The 14,981-nt window shown below is 50.6% G+C and overlaps 1 protein-coding gene across 1 annotated transcript in view; it reads left to right on the top strand.

Annotated features, from left to right (window-relative positions):
• Window positions 1–14,336, top strand: part of CCND2 (cyclin D2) — a 28,268-nt gene extending 13,932 nt beyond the window's left edge. Inside the window, exon 5 of the mRNA XM_005680985.3 lies at window positions 8,981–14,336. Within this exon, the coding sequence (XP_005681042.1) occupies window positions 8,981–9,130 (150 nt within the window). The 3' untranslated portion in view covers window positions 9,131–14,336. The remainder of the gene's footprint in view (window positions 1–8,980) is intronic.

Genomic DNA, 14,981 nt, shown 5'->3' with positions numbered 1-14,981 from the left:
CCCCTGCAACATAGGGCGTGGGAGAGGAGGGCCCCCCACTCCCGTGAGGAGGTGTCCGCCTCCACTGACCTCTCAAGCCCTTGCGCCTGCCTCTCATTTCCCTTTAGTTCACTGTGATGATGGATTAAAAAGCACTTTAAAAAGAGTTAAGTGCCATGCAAACGCAAGGAACTATTATTAGCTATAGATTTTTCCATTCTGGGTGCCCCGTGGACAGTTCAGAGGCTGTAACTCTGGTTGCCAGAATTTGAAGCTCCATAGAAGAAAGAGGTTTAGAGGAGAAGCCAGGGTCTAGGGAGGCTTTGATTCAGCTGGTTGGAAATGACAGTCCTTAGAAGGTCCAGGCCAGGGTGATTCTACAAGGTCAGGGAGGTGGAGAGGCCGGGGTCACTGGCCTGAGACCGGAACCCAGAGGCCCTGACGCCCAGGCCTGGGAACCCTGCATTCCTGCCTGGCTGCAACTCCTGGGATCTTTTTGTTTGAAAAAGGCCTTTGGCTTAAAGCAATCCGGGAGAGGGGTGTCAGCTCCGAGGCCCTCTCGAGTTACCATGGAGAGGCTCAAGAATGCAGGGGACTTCGTGATGACCCCCTCTGGATGGTCAGGGGGATTCTGAGCGCCCTGCTGGGGGAATATATTGAGTTACAAGGGAGAATGTGGTTTACCAGCCTGAGGCCGGTGCCTCCTCTGGCAATGCTGGGCAGAAGGGGTAAATGTCAGCTCAGCAAAGGCTGAAGTTCTCTTGCTTCCCCTCTCCCCCAGCCCCTCCTTAGATTTTGCCCGGCCCTTTATTACCATCTCACGGAAATGGCACCAAAAGGGGTTCTCCTAGGCTTGATTTTCAGATGCTGCCTCCAAAGACGCTTTTTTTTTTTTTTTTTTTTAATTGAAGGATAGTTGCTTTACAGAATTGTGGTTTCTGCCAAAGTGGGTAAAAGAATCCACCTGCAACGCAGGAGATGTGGGTTCGATCCCTGGGTCAGGAAAACCCCTGGAGGAAGAAATGGCAAACAGGGTTTTGAAGCATGGTTTCCAAGGTGTAAATCAAAAAGACCCTCCCAGGCAGAACGCTTTTCGAATCCTCTAGAGGCAAATCTTAGACAGAATTTATTAGGATTTATAGAAACGATACACTTACTTCCTTTTCTGAACGTCTCCGATTAAGGCTGCCTTGCCGAAAGGACTCCCAGCCAGCGTCAGACCAGCCCCTCCTCAACCCCCAGAAACAAAACATGTCCGTGACGGTCTGATGGCCCCACAGGGTCTCCAGCCTTCTCCCCCATCTCTCTGTCACCCCCTTAGTGGCTTCAGATGGACAGAGATTGTTCCCAGGGTGTCACTGGAGCTCGTGAGCTGGGCCTGGCTGTGCCCGCGACCCGGTCTCTCACTTCATACTAGAGACACTGCTGGCCTCTTTCAGACACTATTTAGCCAAGCCATTCAGACTAGGTCAACTGAATACAGCCCCAGCTTAAAGGTTCCTTCTAAAAATGGCAGCTGTTGATGGAGATGGCGTGCACACATGCTTCAGTCTCACCGGTGGGTCTGGGGGTGGAACAGTTTGATGTGAAATCCCGAGCGTGCGTGGACCAAGTTTTCAGAGAGCTGATGGAGACCTCAGGAATTGCCCAGCTTCACCGTGGATCCCCGGGGCCTGGCTCCCGCTCTCCTGGGCCGTGTCTGTCTTCTGTGCCTCAGCTGCTGTGTGTGTTCGTCCTTGGGCACCAAGTCCTCTCTCCCATCAGTCTGGATTCTCTGGAGGGCTCTTGTTTAAAACAATATTTAATAGAGGATATTTGACTTAATTGCAGTATTAAGTATTCATATATTAGTTGCTCAGTCGCGTTTGACTCTCTGCGACCCCATGGGCTGTAGCCCACTAGGCTCCTCTGTCCACAGAATTCTCTAGGCAAGAATACTGGGGTGGGTTGCCATTTCCCTCTCTAGGGAATTTCAACGTATAGTCGTTAAAAGAAATAGAAACAGTAGGGAGAAGTAACAGCAAATGCATCCGCTACTTGGGCTGATACCCACATCCAGCCTTGAAGAGCACTGACGAGTCCCGAGTGACTGCAGTATGGAGTCCCAGCTGAGAAAGGGTCCCAGGCGGAGCCTGCACCCTACGGGTGAGACTTCAGATTCCTGCTTTCAGGGCTCCCACTCACGATCCCAGGCTGCAAACTGAGATCATCAGCTCTGGGTTTTCTTTAGCTTTTTTTTTTTTTTTTACAATGCTGTTTGTTTCACCTTGTGAGTCATAAAATCTGGAGAGCCCTTGGTGCAAGCTGTCACCTTGTGAGCAAGGCAACACAAATGAGCAAGGCACAGACCCGAGACAAGCGTGGGAGACGTCCGGGGGTGGGTGACACGTGGAAAATAAAGATGAGCTTCCTGTCTTCAGGGAACTCAGCGAGTGTGTGCAGAATCAACAGTGAAGCACCTAAACTCCCAGCAGATGAAGAGCAAACGAATGGGCACTAAGCAGGTGTGAGGAGCTAGAGGCGTAGCGGGCAGTCAGCGCGCAGGCAGGACTCTCTGGGCCTAACATGAAACTCAGGGAAGAGCATCAAGTTTCATCACTTGATGATAGAAAATGCCCTTGGGACGGAGAAAGAAAATACGGTGTGTACACGCCATGGTCTATTGTTCACCCGTAAAAAGAAATGAAATTCCGACATATGCTACAACGTGGATGTGCCTTGGACATGTAAAGTGAAATAAGCCAGATACCAAAAAGACCAAATATGATTCCACTTACCTAGAGTAGTCGAATCTATAAGCATAGAAAGTGGGATAGATGTTCCCAGGGACCAGAGGGTCGGGGGCGGGGGAGAGTGGTTGTTGATGTAAAGATCTGGAGAGGATGATGGTCACACAACCCAGCGAAGGAAGTTAAAGCTAACACACTGCATTTAAAAGAGTTGAAGATGGTCAGTGGTAGGTGGTGTATACTGGGTTGGCCAAGAAAGGTCATTCAGGGTTTTCTGTAAGAGCATATGGACAAACCTGAGTGAAATTTTTGGCCAACCCAATGTTTTGCCTTCACAAAAAGTTGTAGACCCTCGGACCACACTGAAGGGCCCAAGGGTTTGCATTGAGTCCTCCCACGGGGAAGCCAGGTGTTGCGACCACCTTGTGTCCCACTGGCCCTGATGCTCAGACAGCTAGGAAATCGGGGTGCACTGGCCTCTGACTCCAGAGTCCCTGAAGCTGTGTGTCAGCCTTGTGCACCTGGAGATCCTGGACCAGCTCGTGGTATCCTCTCCCCATGGACTGTCAAGGATCAGGCTGCGGAAAGAGGGTCCCCTTGACTCCCCTACCCCAGGATAGCCAGACCCACCTCTCCGGCTCCTTGGCTGGTGGCAGTGAGCTTTGATAGGAGGGACGCACGCGGCCGTAGAAAGCCGTGTTCTGTTGCTCGCTCTGGTTGCCAAAATAAACCGGAACGCTTCATGCCAAAGAGAAAGCTGAGTGAGAAGGCTGACGGTTTTACAGGGAATAAAAGTCTCAGAGGGTGGTGTATTTTAAGTAGTCTTTCCTTCCACTCATGAGGGTTGCTAAAAACAGACACCAGCCAGAGAGGCCGTGCTGGCGTTGGGGGACGGTCCACCGGGGCTTCCGTTGCCAGGGGTCTGCTTGCGAAGGGAGAACCGACTGGGCCACTTCCCTGGCAGAATCAGGGTTCCTCTTCCGTCCCCTCGGCATCCTGCTCTGCTTGGCGCCTGCCTTTATCTCCTTGTTCACTTGTCTATAGACTCTTGAACGAGACCCAACTTTGACTCAATCCTTTCTCTCCGTATCCCCTGGCAGAGTCATCGGGGAATGATGCTGGGGTGGGGGGAGGAAGGGGAAGGGAACAAAGGGCTGGCAGGTGGATGTTAAGTGTTTCCCCCTGCTCTGGTCTCCTCAGGTCTCTTGGAAAGGCAGAGAGGACTTAGCATGTCAGGGTCCCTCGAGTTTTACCTGGCTTTCTCTTAGAGCGAGTCATTTCGCTGTCATGTGACACCAGTTTCCTAAATCCCTAATGAGCGAGTAGAATGGGGCTCACAGGCCTTGAAGATGTGAATTTATCGGAAGATAGTGAACAGAACAGGTATAGACTCAAGTCATCTTGTCGTTGTATATACCCTGTTGTACCTAGATTATACCAAAAGTCTGTTGCATTCTTTTTTTAAGATTTTCTTTTTTAATGTGGCCCAGTTTTAAAATCTTCATGAGTCTGTTACCACATTGCTTCTGTTTTCTGTTTCGGTTTTTTGGCTGTGAGGCATGTGGGATCTTAGTTCCTGGACTAGGTCCCCTGAATTGGAAGGCAAAGTCTCAATCAATTGAGACGCAAAGTCTCAGTCTCAAAGTCCTGGTTCCACTGGACCACCAGGGAAGCCCCTCTGTCTCAGTCTTAAATAGCTCCCAGAGAAGTTCCAGGACACCACTCTCCTAGGGGCATCCTGGCATATTAGAATCCTGTTGTCAGTGGGCTGTTACAAAACTGCAGCTGCAGTGCCGGGGGAGATGCGATTAAGACTGGGCTTCCCAGGTGGCTCCGTGTTAAAGCATCCCACCGCCAGTGCAGTCGACGCAGGAGATGTCGGGAAGATTCTCCTGGAGGAGGAAGTGGCTATCCCACTCCAGTATTCTTGCCTGGAAAATTCCATGGACAGAGGGGCCTGCATTCTACACTCCATGGGGTCACGCAGAGTTGGACGCGACTGATGTCATCTTGGTCCCCGGAGCCCTCACAAGCACACCTTCTCCTGGAGACCCCTGTGTTCCCCAGGCTTGTCTTTCGTGGACAGGACCGGGTCTGTATGGTCAGGGGCCTCCTGAAGGGTGGCTGGAGGAAGGGAAGGCGGGGGCGGGGCGGCAGAGGAAGCAGAGTTGGAGCTGACGCTTCCCCTGCGTGCCTGCCTGATTTTCACTGCGGGCCTCATTTGGTATTCAAGGAAATAAGCCCAACAGGCTGCGAAGAAAGGAAGAATGAGATAGTTTCCTAAGTTGTCTGTGCCTGATTTGGCCGCGGGTCTGGGGCTCATTCAGCCCTTTGTCCCCCCGTTGAGTGCAGTGCGTGTGTGGTGACAATGCCCTGATGCAGCGACGCTGGGGGCCGATGGTAACAGTTCCGCCGCCCATTCACCGAGGCCGAAGAGGGTGCAGGGCGCGGAGCTGCAGCCAGCGAGCGGAGGAAGCTGGGGCCTGGGGGACGGAGCCCGGCATCACAAACGCCGCTGTCAGGGCTCCGGGGGCCAGGGCAGGCGGGGGGAGGGGGCCCAGCCTCGTGGGGCTGGAGGCCTGCCCGACCCCCAGCGCTGGGGAGTGCCACCTGTCCAGGCTGACAGACGAGCATTATGGCTCTCCTTCTAATCAGCTTAATTTGGGGCATCTCGACACAATGGCTGGTGCTTTTGGAGGCTGCCGAGGAGCAGAGGGCCCTGGGGCATCTTTTCATCCGAGGCGCTGTTGCGGTGGGGTTGGGGTGGGGCGGTTTCCAGACCGCTCCTGGGCTGTGTCTGCCTTTCCTGGAGATTCTCTGGTCTGTCTTTCCTTAGAGCCTGGAAGGAGCAGAGAGTTGCACAGGGAAGAGGGTTCTGGAATAGGAAGCTTGCCCTCTGAAGACCAGGGTTAACGTCTGACTACATGTGACTGGGGGATGAGCCAGCTCTAGTTCGGTTCTCTAAGCTGGGAAGTGAGGGCCACTGGCTGTTACAGCTCCCCCCGCCCCAGAGCCCGTATTCTCAGATTCTGTAAGGATTTACGTGTGTCCATCTAAGAACCCCACCTGAAGACACACTGCCATCACTCTTCCCCAGCTTCGCCTCTTGTTCCCTTCAGACTCCACAGCTTGTTCCCCCATCTGTTTGTTTGTTCCCATCTATAGGCTTGGCCGCCACCTCCCTCTGGGTCACACCCTCCACCCTGGTCCCTGCTGGGGAGATCGAGAGCCCTTTGGGCAGGCCTGGGTGGGGGTGCCGGTGTGCTGTGGGTAGGGGCACCAGCCCACCCTCCCTCCAGCCTCACTTTCCAGCAGCTCACAGGAAATTCACAGTCGTAGGAAGTCCACAGAGGGGAAGGGCTCCTGCGATGCTGAAGGAAGGTGGGGGAATTCCCTGGAGGTCCAGTGGTTAAGACTCTGCACTTCCACTGTGGAGAGCACCGGTTCTATCCTCAGTCTGGTAACTTAAGATCCCACATGCTGCATGGCCAAAAAAATTATAGGAAAGAAATGCAAGGCATGAGCTCTGTTCTCCAGGAAGAAGGAGGCTGATTTCTTACCTTTGTGCCTCCATCAGAGGAGAACTTCAGCATCCTTTATGCAAAATGAGCTCTTGCCCTCAGGTAGGTTTTCATCCCGCCAATAGCAACAGATCCCACAGTTGAAACTTGGATGCTGTCAGCAGTGGAACCAGAGGAGGGTTAGACTTGGACCTCAGAGTGCTTCCCAGGAATGGGAGACAAAATTGACCCCTGAGAGCCTTTGCTTCCTGCTCCATCCTCATTTCTGCAGCAACTGCTACGGTCCTTCCTTTTCTCTGGAAGTAAGAAGTATCAAAGAGGAAGAGCTGGTCACTGTCAAAAATGATTTACATTGACTGGAGGAAGGAGAGTCTGTGTTTTGTGTGATATCTTTCTTCATTTTATTCAGGAAAGCTTGAAGGTTTGGGGCTGCAAGTTATGTACTTGTGATGTTCGATGCCTGTGTTATCTTGAAGTCCTGTAGAAGTGACTGCCCAGTGTACCAGCCCGCCCCGAAGGACTTTCTCAGAACTTTTCTTTTAGGGTCTAAGGCTGCTGGGAGGGAAGCCTGAATACCAGGAAGATCAGGCACCTGGGTGACCCGCAGGGAGACTGTCCATGGCCCCCTATCAAGCTGCTTAGCTCTCTGGAGCCCCATCCCCATGTTCAGAGGACCACCCATCTCAGCCGCTGGTGTGGCTAATGCAGAAATGGTCATAGCATCCTGGGTTCATCATATTGTTGGGTGGCAGTTGTGTTGACGCAGAAACAGAGTCTCGGAGGAAGGAAAGTCGACAGGGTTGGTGGAGAGCTTCGTAGGGGACCAGCCAGAGCAGTGTTGACTGTCGTCAGTTTTTGCCTTGTTAACCTGATGCAAAGAGTGAACTCATTGGAAAAGACCCTGATGCTGGGAAAGACTGAGGGCAGGAGGAGGAAGGGGCAACAGAGGATGCGATGGTTGGATGGCATCACCACCTCAATGGACATGACTTTGAGCAAACTCCAGGAGATGGCGAAGGACGGGGAAGCCCGGCATGCTGCAGTCCATGGGTTCGCAAAGAGTCCGCATCCCTGCTGGACGCTCCATCCCTGGTGTGCGTTCCTCTGTGCCCCTGTCTTGAGCAAATGCTCACTCGTACCTCATTTCAGAGAAACCTCAGGAATTTGTTCAGATTCCAAGACTTCCGCTTTGTGATGAACGATTAGAGCTTCATTTGGACATCTCAACTGATCCTCCCTCTGTGAGCGTCTCCTGAGTCTTACTTTACAAATGGGGAAACCAAGGACAGAGAAGGAGAATAACTCAGTGGTGCCCACAGGTCTGGTCGTGGGGACAGCAGATACCACCTCCCTCTGTCCCTCGTCACTCATTCTGAGTGGTATTTCGTATCTGCTCTCAGCGCTCGGTCCAGATGTTAATTTTCCTGAAAAGCTGTGGTTTAACAGTGTACGGTGGCCGAGAGATACAAAAGGAAAATGTGGGGGCATGGAAACTTTCCTGGGAGTTCCAACTTTATTTTAGATCTTTGGAAAATAGAGATAATGCTTGTGTGCTTGGCAGACTGCTACCTCTGGGCAGTGAAAATTGCGTGGTGGAGCAAACACAAGGGGAACATACGTGAAACTCTGAAAAGACCCAGGCAGAGTGGAGTTCACATAGTTTCCATACGTTTACGAGAGTGCCAGGAAACCAGTCTTGATGAGTAGAGAGGTCGGGAGATGCTGAGTTGGCCAAAAAGTCCATTCAGATTTTTCCACAACATTTCACAGGAAAAGCTGAACAAACCTTTGGCCTACCCAGTATCTGCTGTGAGCAGTTACTTCAGCTCACACCCCGGTTGCTAGTGCCAGCCGCCGTCCCACCCTGACGACGCCCATGAATTCCTGCTGTGTCAATGTCGCCCAGCTTAGACGAGCTTTTGCATGGGGCTGACACACCCTGAATCTTCCCTACCAAATATAGACTGATCTCAAAGCAGTGCTGCAGTTTTTTCTTTTTGCTTTCTCCCAAATTAGACAGCTTAAGTGTCCAGAACGTTGTAAACACTCTGTGTTGTGTTTTTTATGAGAGTTAAGGAAATGGTAAACAAGCGGAGAGGCGAATCTGCTTGTTTCTGAGTATGGTTGCAGTGGCTGGGAGGCTCAGTGTAGTTTAGTCCTTTAGCTTATATCTGCCCCTCAGGTCGTCTAGTTCTGTCACACTATCTGGAGGGCTCACCTTCCCCTTTTCGAACTCACCATGCAGTGGCCCCAAGCAGGAAGCATCCCGCTGGCCTTTGAGTTACCAGGTGCTGCATGGCCGCAAATGGCCCCTCGCCTTGGCCAGCGCTGCCCGGGCTTCTGATGAAATGCACATCCTGAGATGCAGCTGGTTCGGAGAGGGCTGAGAATCGCATTTCTAGCTAGCTTCCGGGTGGTGCGGATGCTGCTGGCCTGTGGACCCTGCTTGGAGTGGTTCCCCGGCCACCAGGAAGACGCACCTCCTTACATGTTGACTTTCTTTCTACTGGAAGCAGAGAAGGACATGGCAGCCCACTCCAGGATTCTTGCCTGGGAGATCCCATGGACAGAGGGGCCTGGCGGGCTGGAGTCCAGGGGGTCGCGAGAGGCGGAAATGACCTAGTGACTACACCACCACCACCTGCTGGAGTGTGGAGTCGGGCGGGCTGGAATCATGCGTGTTCTCTTTGTTGATTGCTGTGTCCTGGTGCCCTTGCTAACGGCTCTGGTCTCGATGCTTCTCCCTTGTAGGATTGCCTCAAAGCCTGCCAGGAGCAGATTGAGGTGGTGCTGCTGAACAGCCTGCAGCAGTACCGTCAGGACCAGGGCGACGGATCCAAGTCGGAGGATGAGCTGGATCAAGCCAGCACCCCTACGGATGTTCGGGATATCGACCTGTGAGGATGTGGGGTGGGCCAAATGGGAGGGGTGCGTCCAATCCGCTCTCTCCTTCTCTCTGGTTGTATTTGGTTCTCTTACATTTTAGGATGAAACTTAAAAAAAAAAAAAAATTCTGCCCCCACCTAGATCCTATTGAAAGATCTTTTAGAAGTGAGAGATAAAGGTCCTATAAAAACAAAATCATTACAAGCATTTGGTGCCTATTTGAAGTACAACAGAAGGGAATCCCTTATATATGCCAAGTTACTGTTTGATGATGTTAAAAGTCATAGTAATATGCTTACAGGAAAACCTGCAGAGTAGCTAGAGAAAAATGTACGCCTGCACTATGGGAACAAATTAGAGACTCTCTTTTTCATGTTATGAACTAGCACGTATATACCCCTGTTGGATAATTTGGAAGAACTGCGGATGCCACGTATGGCAGGATTGGATTGTGAAGCAATGAACTTGAGAAGGAATTAGAAATCAGGGAGGGACAGGATGGGGAGGGAGTGACAAGTGATCTCAGCGCAATCGAACCATTTTGGGTGGAGAAGCGCCTGACTCCCAACCACCTGTTTGTTGCTAAGCGATGCTGGGTCTCTAGTGACAAGTCTTGCTGCCTGCCGTAGCTGCTACCTAAAAGAGATGTTCTGTTTTGCCCGTTGGACACAGGTGATTGGATCCTGGGTTTCATGTTTTTCTATACCTTGCTTCTTCTTCTAAACTGGGTTCGTTGCAGACACCACCCCATTTTTATCTTAAAGGGGCAATCTAGCTATGGGCCATCCCCCAAACTCTGGGAAATGGAGGCAGACGGAGCCCCAGGGTGGGATCTGGAACTTTTTTTTTTTTTTTCTCCTGAGGTGTTCAAGAGAGTAATGTGACCTTGGCATCCCTCATTAGGAAAAAAAAAACAAAACGTGATTTTTTTTTTGGTGCTGATTGGCATGTCTGGTCCACAGGTGAGCGTTGGTATAAACCATTCCATTCGAAAAGCACTTTGAAAAATTGTTCCCGAGGGGGTAGATGGATTGGTTTATGCAAATCATACAGAGTAGAGGCCTCCTTCCTTCTCCTGTGCCCCCTCCCCTCCTGCCCCCCAATCAGGTTGCTGTCCTGTATCCGATACTCTCTGGGTTCCCCTCCGGGGACTCAAAGACACATCCCCTTCCGCAGAAATCCCTATGACAACATTCCTAAAAGCAGAGATCTGTAACCATTTTGATGGCACACAAGGATCTTAATTCCCACCTCTATACTTCCCCTTTGGACATGGAAAGAAACATGATTGCTGGTGCAAAGACAGACAGCGGGTCATCCGTGTGGCATTTTGTTCCCGTTTCCGTTTTGTTTCTTTTGTTGTTGATTTCATTGCAAAGTTGCATTCAGCGTACTTGAACTTCTTTTTTCCTCTCCACGTCTTAGAGGCATTCAGTTAGCAGAGAAGTTGAAGCACCAACTTTTTTTTTTTTTTTGCACAATTATAATTGACAGGTAATGAAGCTATTAAAATATTTGCCTTTTTAAGTAAAAAAAAAAAGATCAGAACAGGGCTACTCTGAAGAATTATTTTATACGCAGATTCTGCCTTGTTTCATAGTATTGAGGGTTTAAGATGGAGAAAAATTGAAGGGTCTCTTTATTTTTCATTTTATTATGTTCAGTTTTTTATTATTTTTTTTTTGCGCTGCTAAGAAGCTAAGATCATTCATCGTTATCCACATTAACAGTACCTAGCTGTAATGTTTCACCGAGTGTGCTGCTATTATATAAACATTTTTATAATATATTATTTTACTGCTTAAATTTCCAAGTCCTGAAGTAGTTGGTTGAGATAGGAGTTCTTCGTACTGGAAAAGCCCTCTTCCATACATAGTGTGTTTTCTTCTGGTTGCATATTCATGGTTGTTTTTTTTTTTTTTCCCTCTCTGATCACATCCTTCAACGACAGAGTATTCTTTACCTCAGGTTTACTGGACAAAATCAATAGCTACGAAAGAAAATAGTTCACATTTTTGTTCTCATTAATACCTCACAACCGTACAGTTTCTGCTTGGGAGCCCATCAGTTAGGGAAGGCGGAGGGGGGAGGGGCCCACAGCCTCTCCCCAATGGAAGGTGAGGGGCTTAACCCCAGGGTCTCATGCCCAGGGACCTCTTCAGTGGTGAAGGTCATCAGGCTTCCATTCTGACTCCGGTATCCTCATCATGATGGAAAAAATGCAATTGGACCAAGGGATTTCCCCTCCCCCTGCAAGGCTGACACACAGCGCTGAGTGATGCCGTGTGCTGGGCACGCAGCATCTGCACGTGGGTGCCAGCCATTTCCAGCAGGCCGTTTGCTCAGAGAGCCTCGTCTGGTGGGCCTTTCTAAAGCACACCTGCTTCCGGTTCTCCTTTCACCTGGGAAGCTTCCCTTCTTTCGGCGTGTTTCTCTCTCTGGCAAGTTTCTCTCTCCGGAACCCTGGCAGCCCCTTGGGCCCCCCCTTCAGGACCATCTCAGAGGGTTTCCTAGGTTGCCATGGGAACTGCTCCCACCTGTCTGGCCTGTGACAGGCAAAATGCTGGGGCAAGGGCATGGTCCTCGCTGAGTGGCACTGAATGGTTTTCAGGTTTTAAATCGTGCGCTGAATTGGCATGATCGGGAAAACGGGTCGGGGTGAGTATCGGATCGATGGTTGAAGGCAGGTGGGCAGGCTGCTTCTGTCCAGAGATGGAATCCCAGGTGAGTCAGGCTCCGCTGACGTGGGTTAGAAGGGTTCAGGACTCGGTGAGTTATGTGATCCTGAGATGCTCAGGATTCCTGGTGGGCCAGTGGGTGGTGAATTCTGAGGTTTGGGGGAGAAAGGCTGAGCAGCCTGTTTTATCAAGAGGCCATTCTGCGTAGGCCACTCTTCTGGGCCCCGGGGTTGGGGGGAGTCTGAGTGGTGGAGAAAAGCATGGGCCCTAGAGTTCTTGAGAATTTTGGAACCTAAGGAGAAAGGGAAGTACAGATCCCTCTAACAGTGACCAGCTGCTCAGCTCAAACAGAAGCAGCGAGTGAGAGAAACGAGGAAGGAGACAGGCCAACAGACTCCCCCCGCAGTCTCTCCTCTACTTTCCCCGGAGCCCTGAGGGTCCCTGGGACCTTCTAGGTTTTTCTCCTTTTCCTCTTCGTGCCTAGTGTGATGGGAGGTGCAGGGTTGCAGGTGGGAAGGGTGCTAGGTAGTTTCTGCTTTCCTGCCTGCTCCTTCCTTAAACAAAAGACGGGCCCCAGGCATTGTTGAACTGTCTTGTGCCCTCTTCTCGGATCTTGGATCTTGGTTTCCTCCGTAGAAGTTTCTGTCCCAGAGGAGTTCAGGTGCATTGTTTTTTTTTTCCCTCCCGTGAAGGAGGTTCCAAACCTATTCTGTTTTTTTCCCTACCTTGTAGTCGTTGTATTTCTCCTTTACTTTATTCTCTTTTATGTTTTTTTGTTCTTTTTTTTTGGTTGTGTGTTTTTCTCCATCAGTGGGGACTGATTGTTCCCCTCACCGGCCAAATTTTGTTCCTTCCCGTATTCTGGCCAAATCCTAGGGGGTGAAAATCCTCGTATGCCAAAAATATATGCTGAGCATAAGTCAGTTCCATGTGGGTTGTTCATCGCAGCTGAGAAGCCTGCAGGTGGGGGCAGGGGATGGGTGCCTCAGCAGACTGCACCCCCCCTTCCAGGCCGAGAGAAGGGGCTTCTGTCCACGGAGGCTGTCCTCTGGAGCTGTCCCCACCCCACTGAGCAGCCAGTGTTCCCCAGCCAGGTCCCCCTTGGTCTGTGGGCTGTTCTGAGGCCCCATTCTGCCTCCTGTCCTCACCTGAGTCGGGCACGTGTGACTCAGGTGGGGCGGCCCTTGGCTGCAGGCATCGGGGTCTTCCCTTCCGAGGAGCCTGCCATCCACCCACAAAGGCCCCAGGAGCCCTGGGACTGCCCGCTGAGGATGGCGGCAGGACTGGATGACTTTTTCTCAAAGAGGGCAGCAGACTGTTCTCCCCACGGGCCACAGGGGGACAGGGCTGGGAGAAGAAATAGATGTGCACCTTATGTCATGTAAATATACTGATTTTTCTAGTTCAAGAAGAGAGAATTATTGGTAGAGTGGGAACGGGAGATAAGAATGGGCAGGAAATCTTGAGTAAGCCAGCTGGCTTCTAAGCCAAAAGGGTTCCTCCGTGTTTATCTTTGAGACAGTCCAACCCCAAGAATAGCTTTAAAAGGGAAATCAGTGCTGAGACGGTGAAGTCCCTTACCCAGCACGCGCCCTGTAGCTTTAGAACGAACGCAGGCTCCTCAGCTGTGGGCTCGGCGTGGTTCCCGTCACCCGTTGGTGTGAAACGAGGCGGGAAATTCATTAGGATGTTTATGGCTTCTTCATCCCACCCGGCTTTTCCTGGTTCTGGATTCTAAACAACCCAGAACAATCTCTTTCCTCCAGAACCACTGCTCTGCACCCCGGTGTCTCTGCTTCTAGACTTGCGTGGACCCTCAGACCCGCTTCTTGGCTTAAGTTTCCGGAAGCCTCCGGCAGACGTATACACGCACGCTCTTGCCGCCACATTTATCCCTTTGCCTGCAGCCTTCTTTGGGGGGAAAAAAGTGCCTTACTGACTGTAGCCAGTACAGTAGCCAGTGTATTTTCACAGATGCCTATCCTTTTTTTAAACAGTCCTCATGTTTCTTTTTTTCTTTCTTAGTTGGTTCTGTTTCTTACTGCTCACCACCTCTGAAATCCCCAGCGTGTCACGGGGCCATTGGATTTTTTCCATTATGTTCATTACCCTTGTACCATGTACCTCAGATCTCTCTCTCTCAGTTACAGTTTCTCGTCTTGGACTTTCTTTTATTATTATTATAATTTTTTTTTTTTTTGCTTTAAACGAGTGTGATGCCATATCGAGTTAATGTTAATCTCTCACCATGTACTCTATAAGAGGTGTGGGTGTTTATTTGGTCGGCGTGCGAGCAAGTGCTAAAGTAGCATGATCAGTATACACGGAAGGTTTTTAGGAAGTAATGGGAAAAAAAATGTTGTATTGGCTATGATGGTGGCATGGTATAGTCAAGCTGCCTTTTCTGAGGTCCTATCTTTTCAGTGTTAAGTGATTTTTAAAAATAATAACCTGTTTTTCTGACTAGCTTAAAGATGGATTTGAAAATGGTTCTGGATGCAATTAGATTATGCTATTTGGACAATAAACTCACCTTGACCTAAGGTCTCTGGCTCTTTGACTTATTTTTTAGACTAGCAGTCCTCAATGTGGAGCACAGCCTTCTCGGGTCAGAACTCTGTTGGCCATAGTTGGTGTTGGGGTAAAATGTGGATCCTAACCTGAAGGGTCATTTAGGTGTGTCAGTTGGGTACAAGCTATTGATGGCCTTTTTAAAAAACAAAAACAAAAACAAAAAAAAACCTTAAGGATCACCCAGGCAACCCTCTTGTGAAAAACCGGAGCCTCAGACCACCTTCAAGAGTTGCGTCAGTCACTGCTATCATGACTGACCTCAGACGCTATCCCCTGACTATTACCAGCTCTTTACTCCTGGGTCTGAGCAAGCATCTTCTGGCTTCTGAGGTGCCATCTCAAGATTGTGTGTGTGTGTGTGTGTGTGTGTGCTCAGGCGTGTCCGACTCTTTGCGACCCCATGGACTGTGGCCCGCCAGGCTCCTCCATCCATGTGATTCTCCAGGCAAGAATACTGGAGTGAGTAGCCATTCCTGTCTCCAGGGCATCGTCCCAACCTAGGGATGGAACCTAGGTCTCCTGCATTGCAGGCGGATTCTTTACCCACTGAGCCACCAGGGAAGCCATCTCTAGATTGGGTGGGGCGTGTCCATGGAGAACCAGACCACTGGATC

This window comes from Capra hircus, chromosome 5, assembly GCF_001704415.2.
Source record: "Capra hircus breed San Clemente chromosome 5, ASM170441v1, whole genome shotgun sequence".
Taxonomy (NCBI): domain Eukaryota; kingdom Metazoa; phylum Chordata; class Mammalia; order Artiodactyla; family Bovidae; genus Capra; species Capra hircus.
This window is presented reverse-complemented; position numbering and strand designations above follow the sequence as displayed.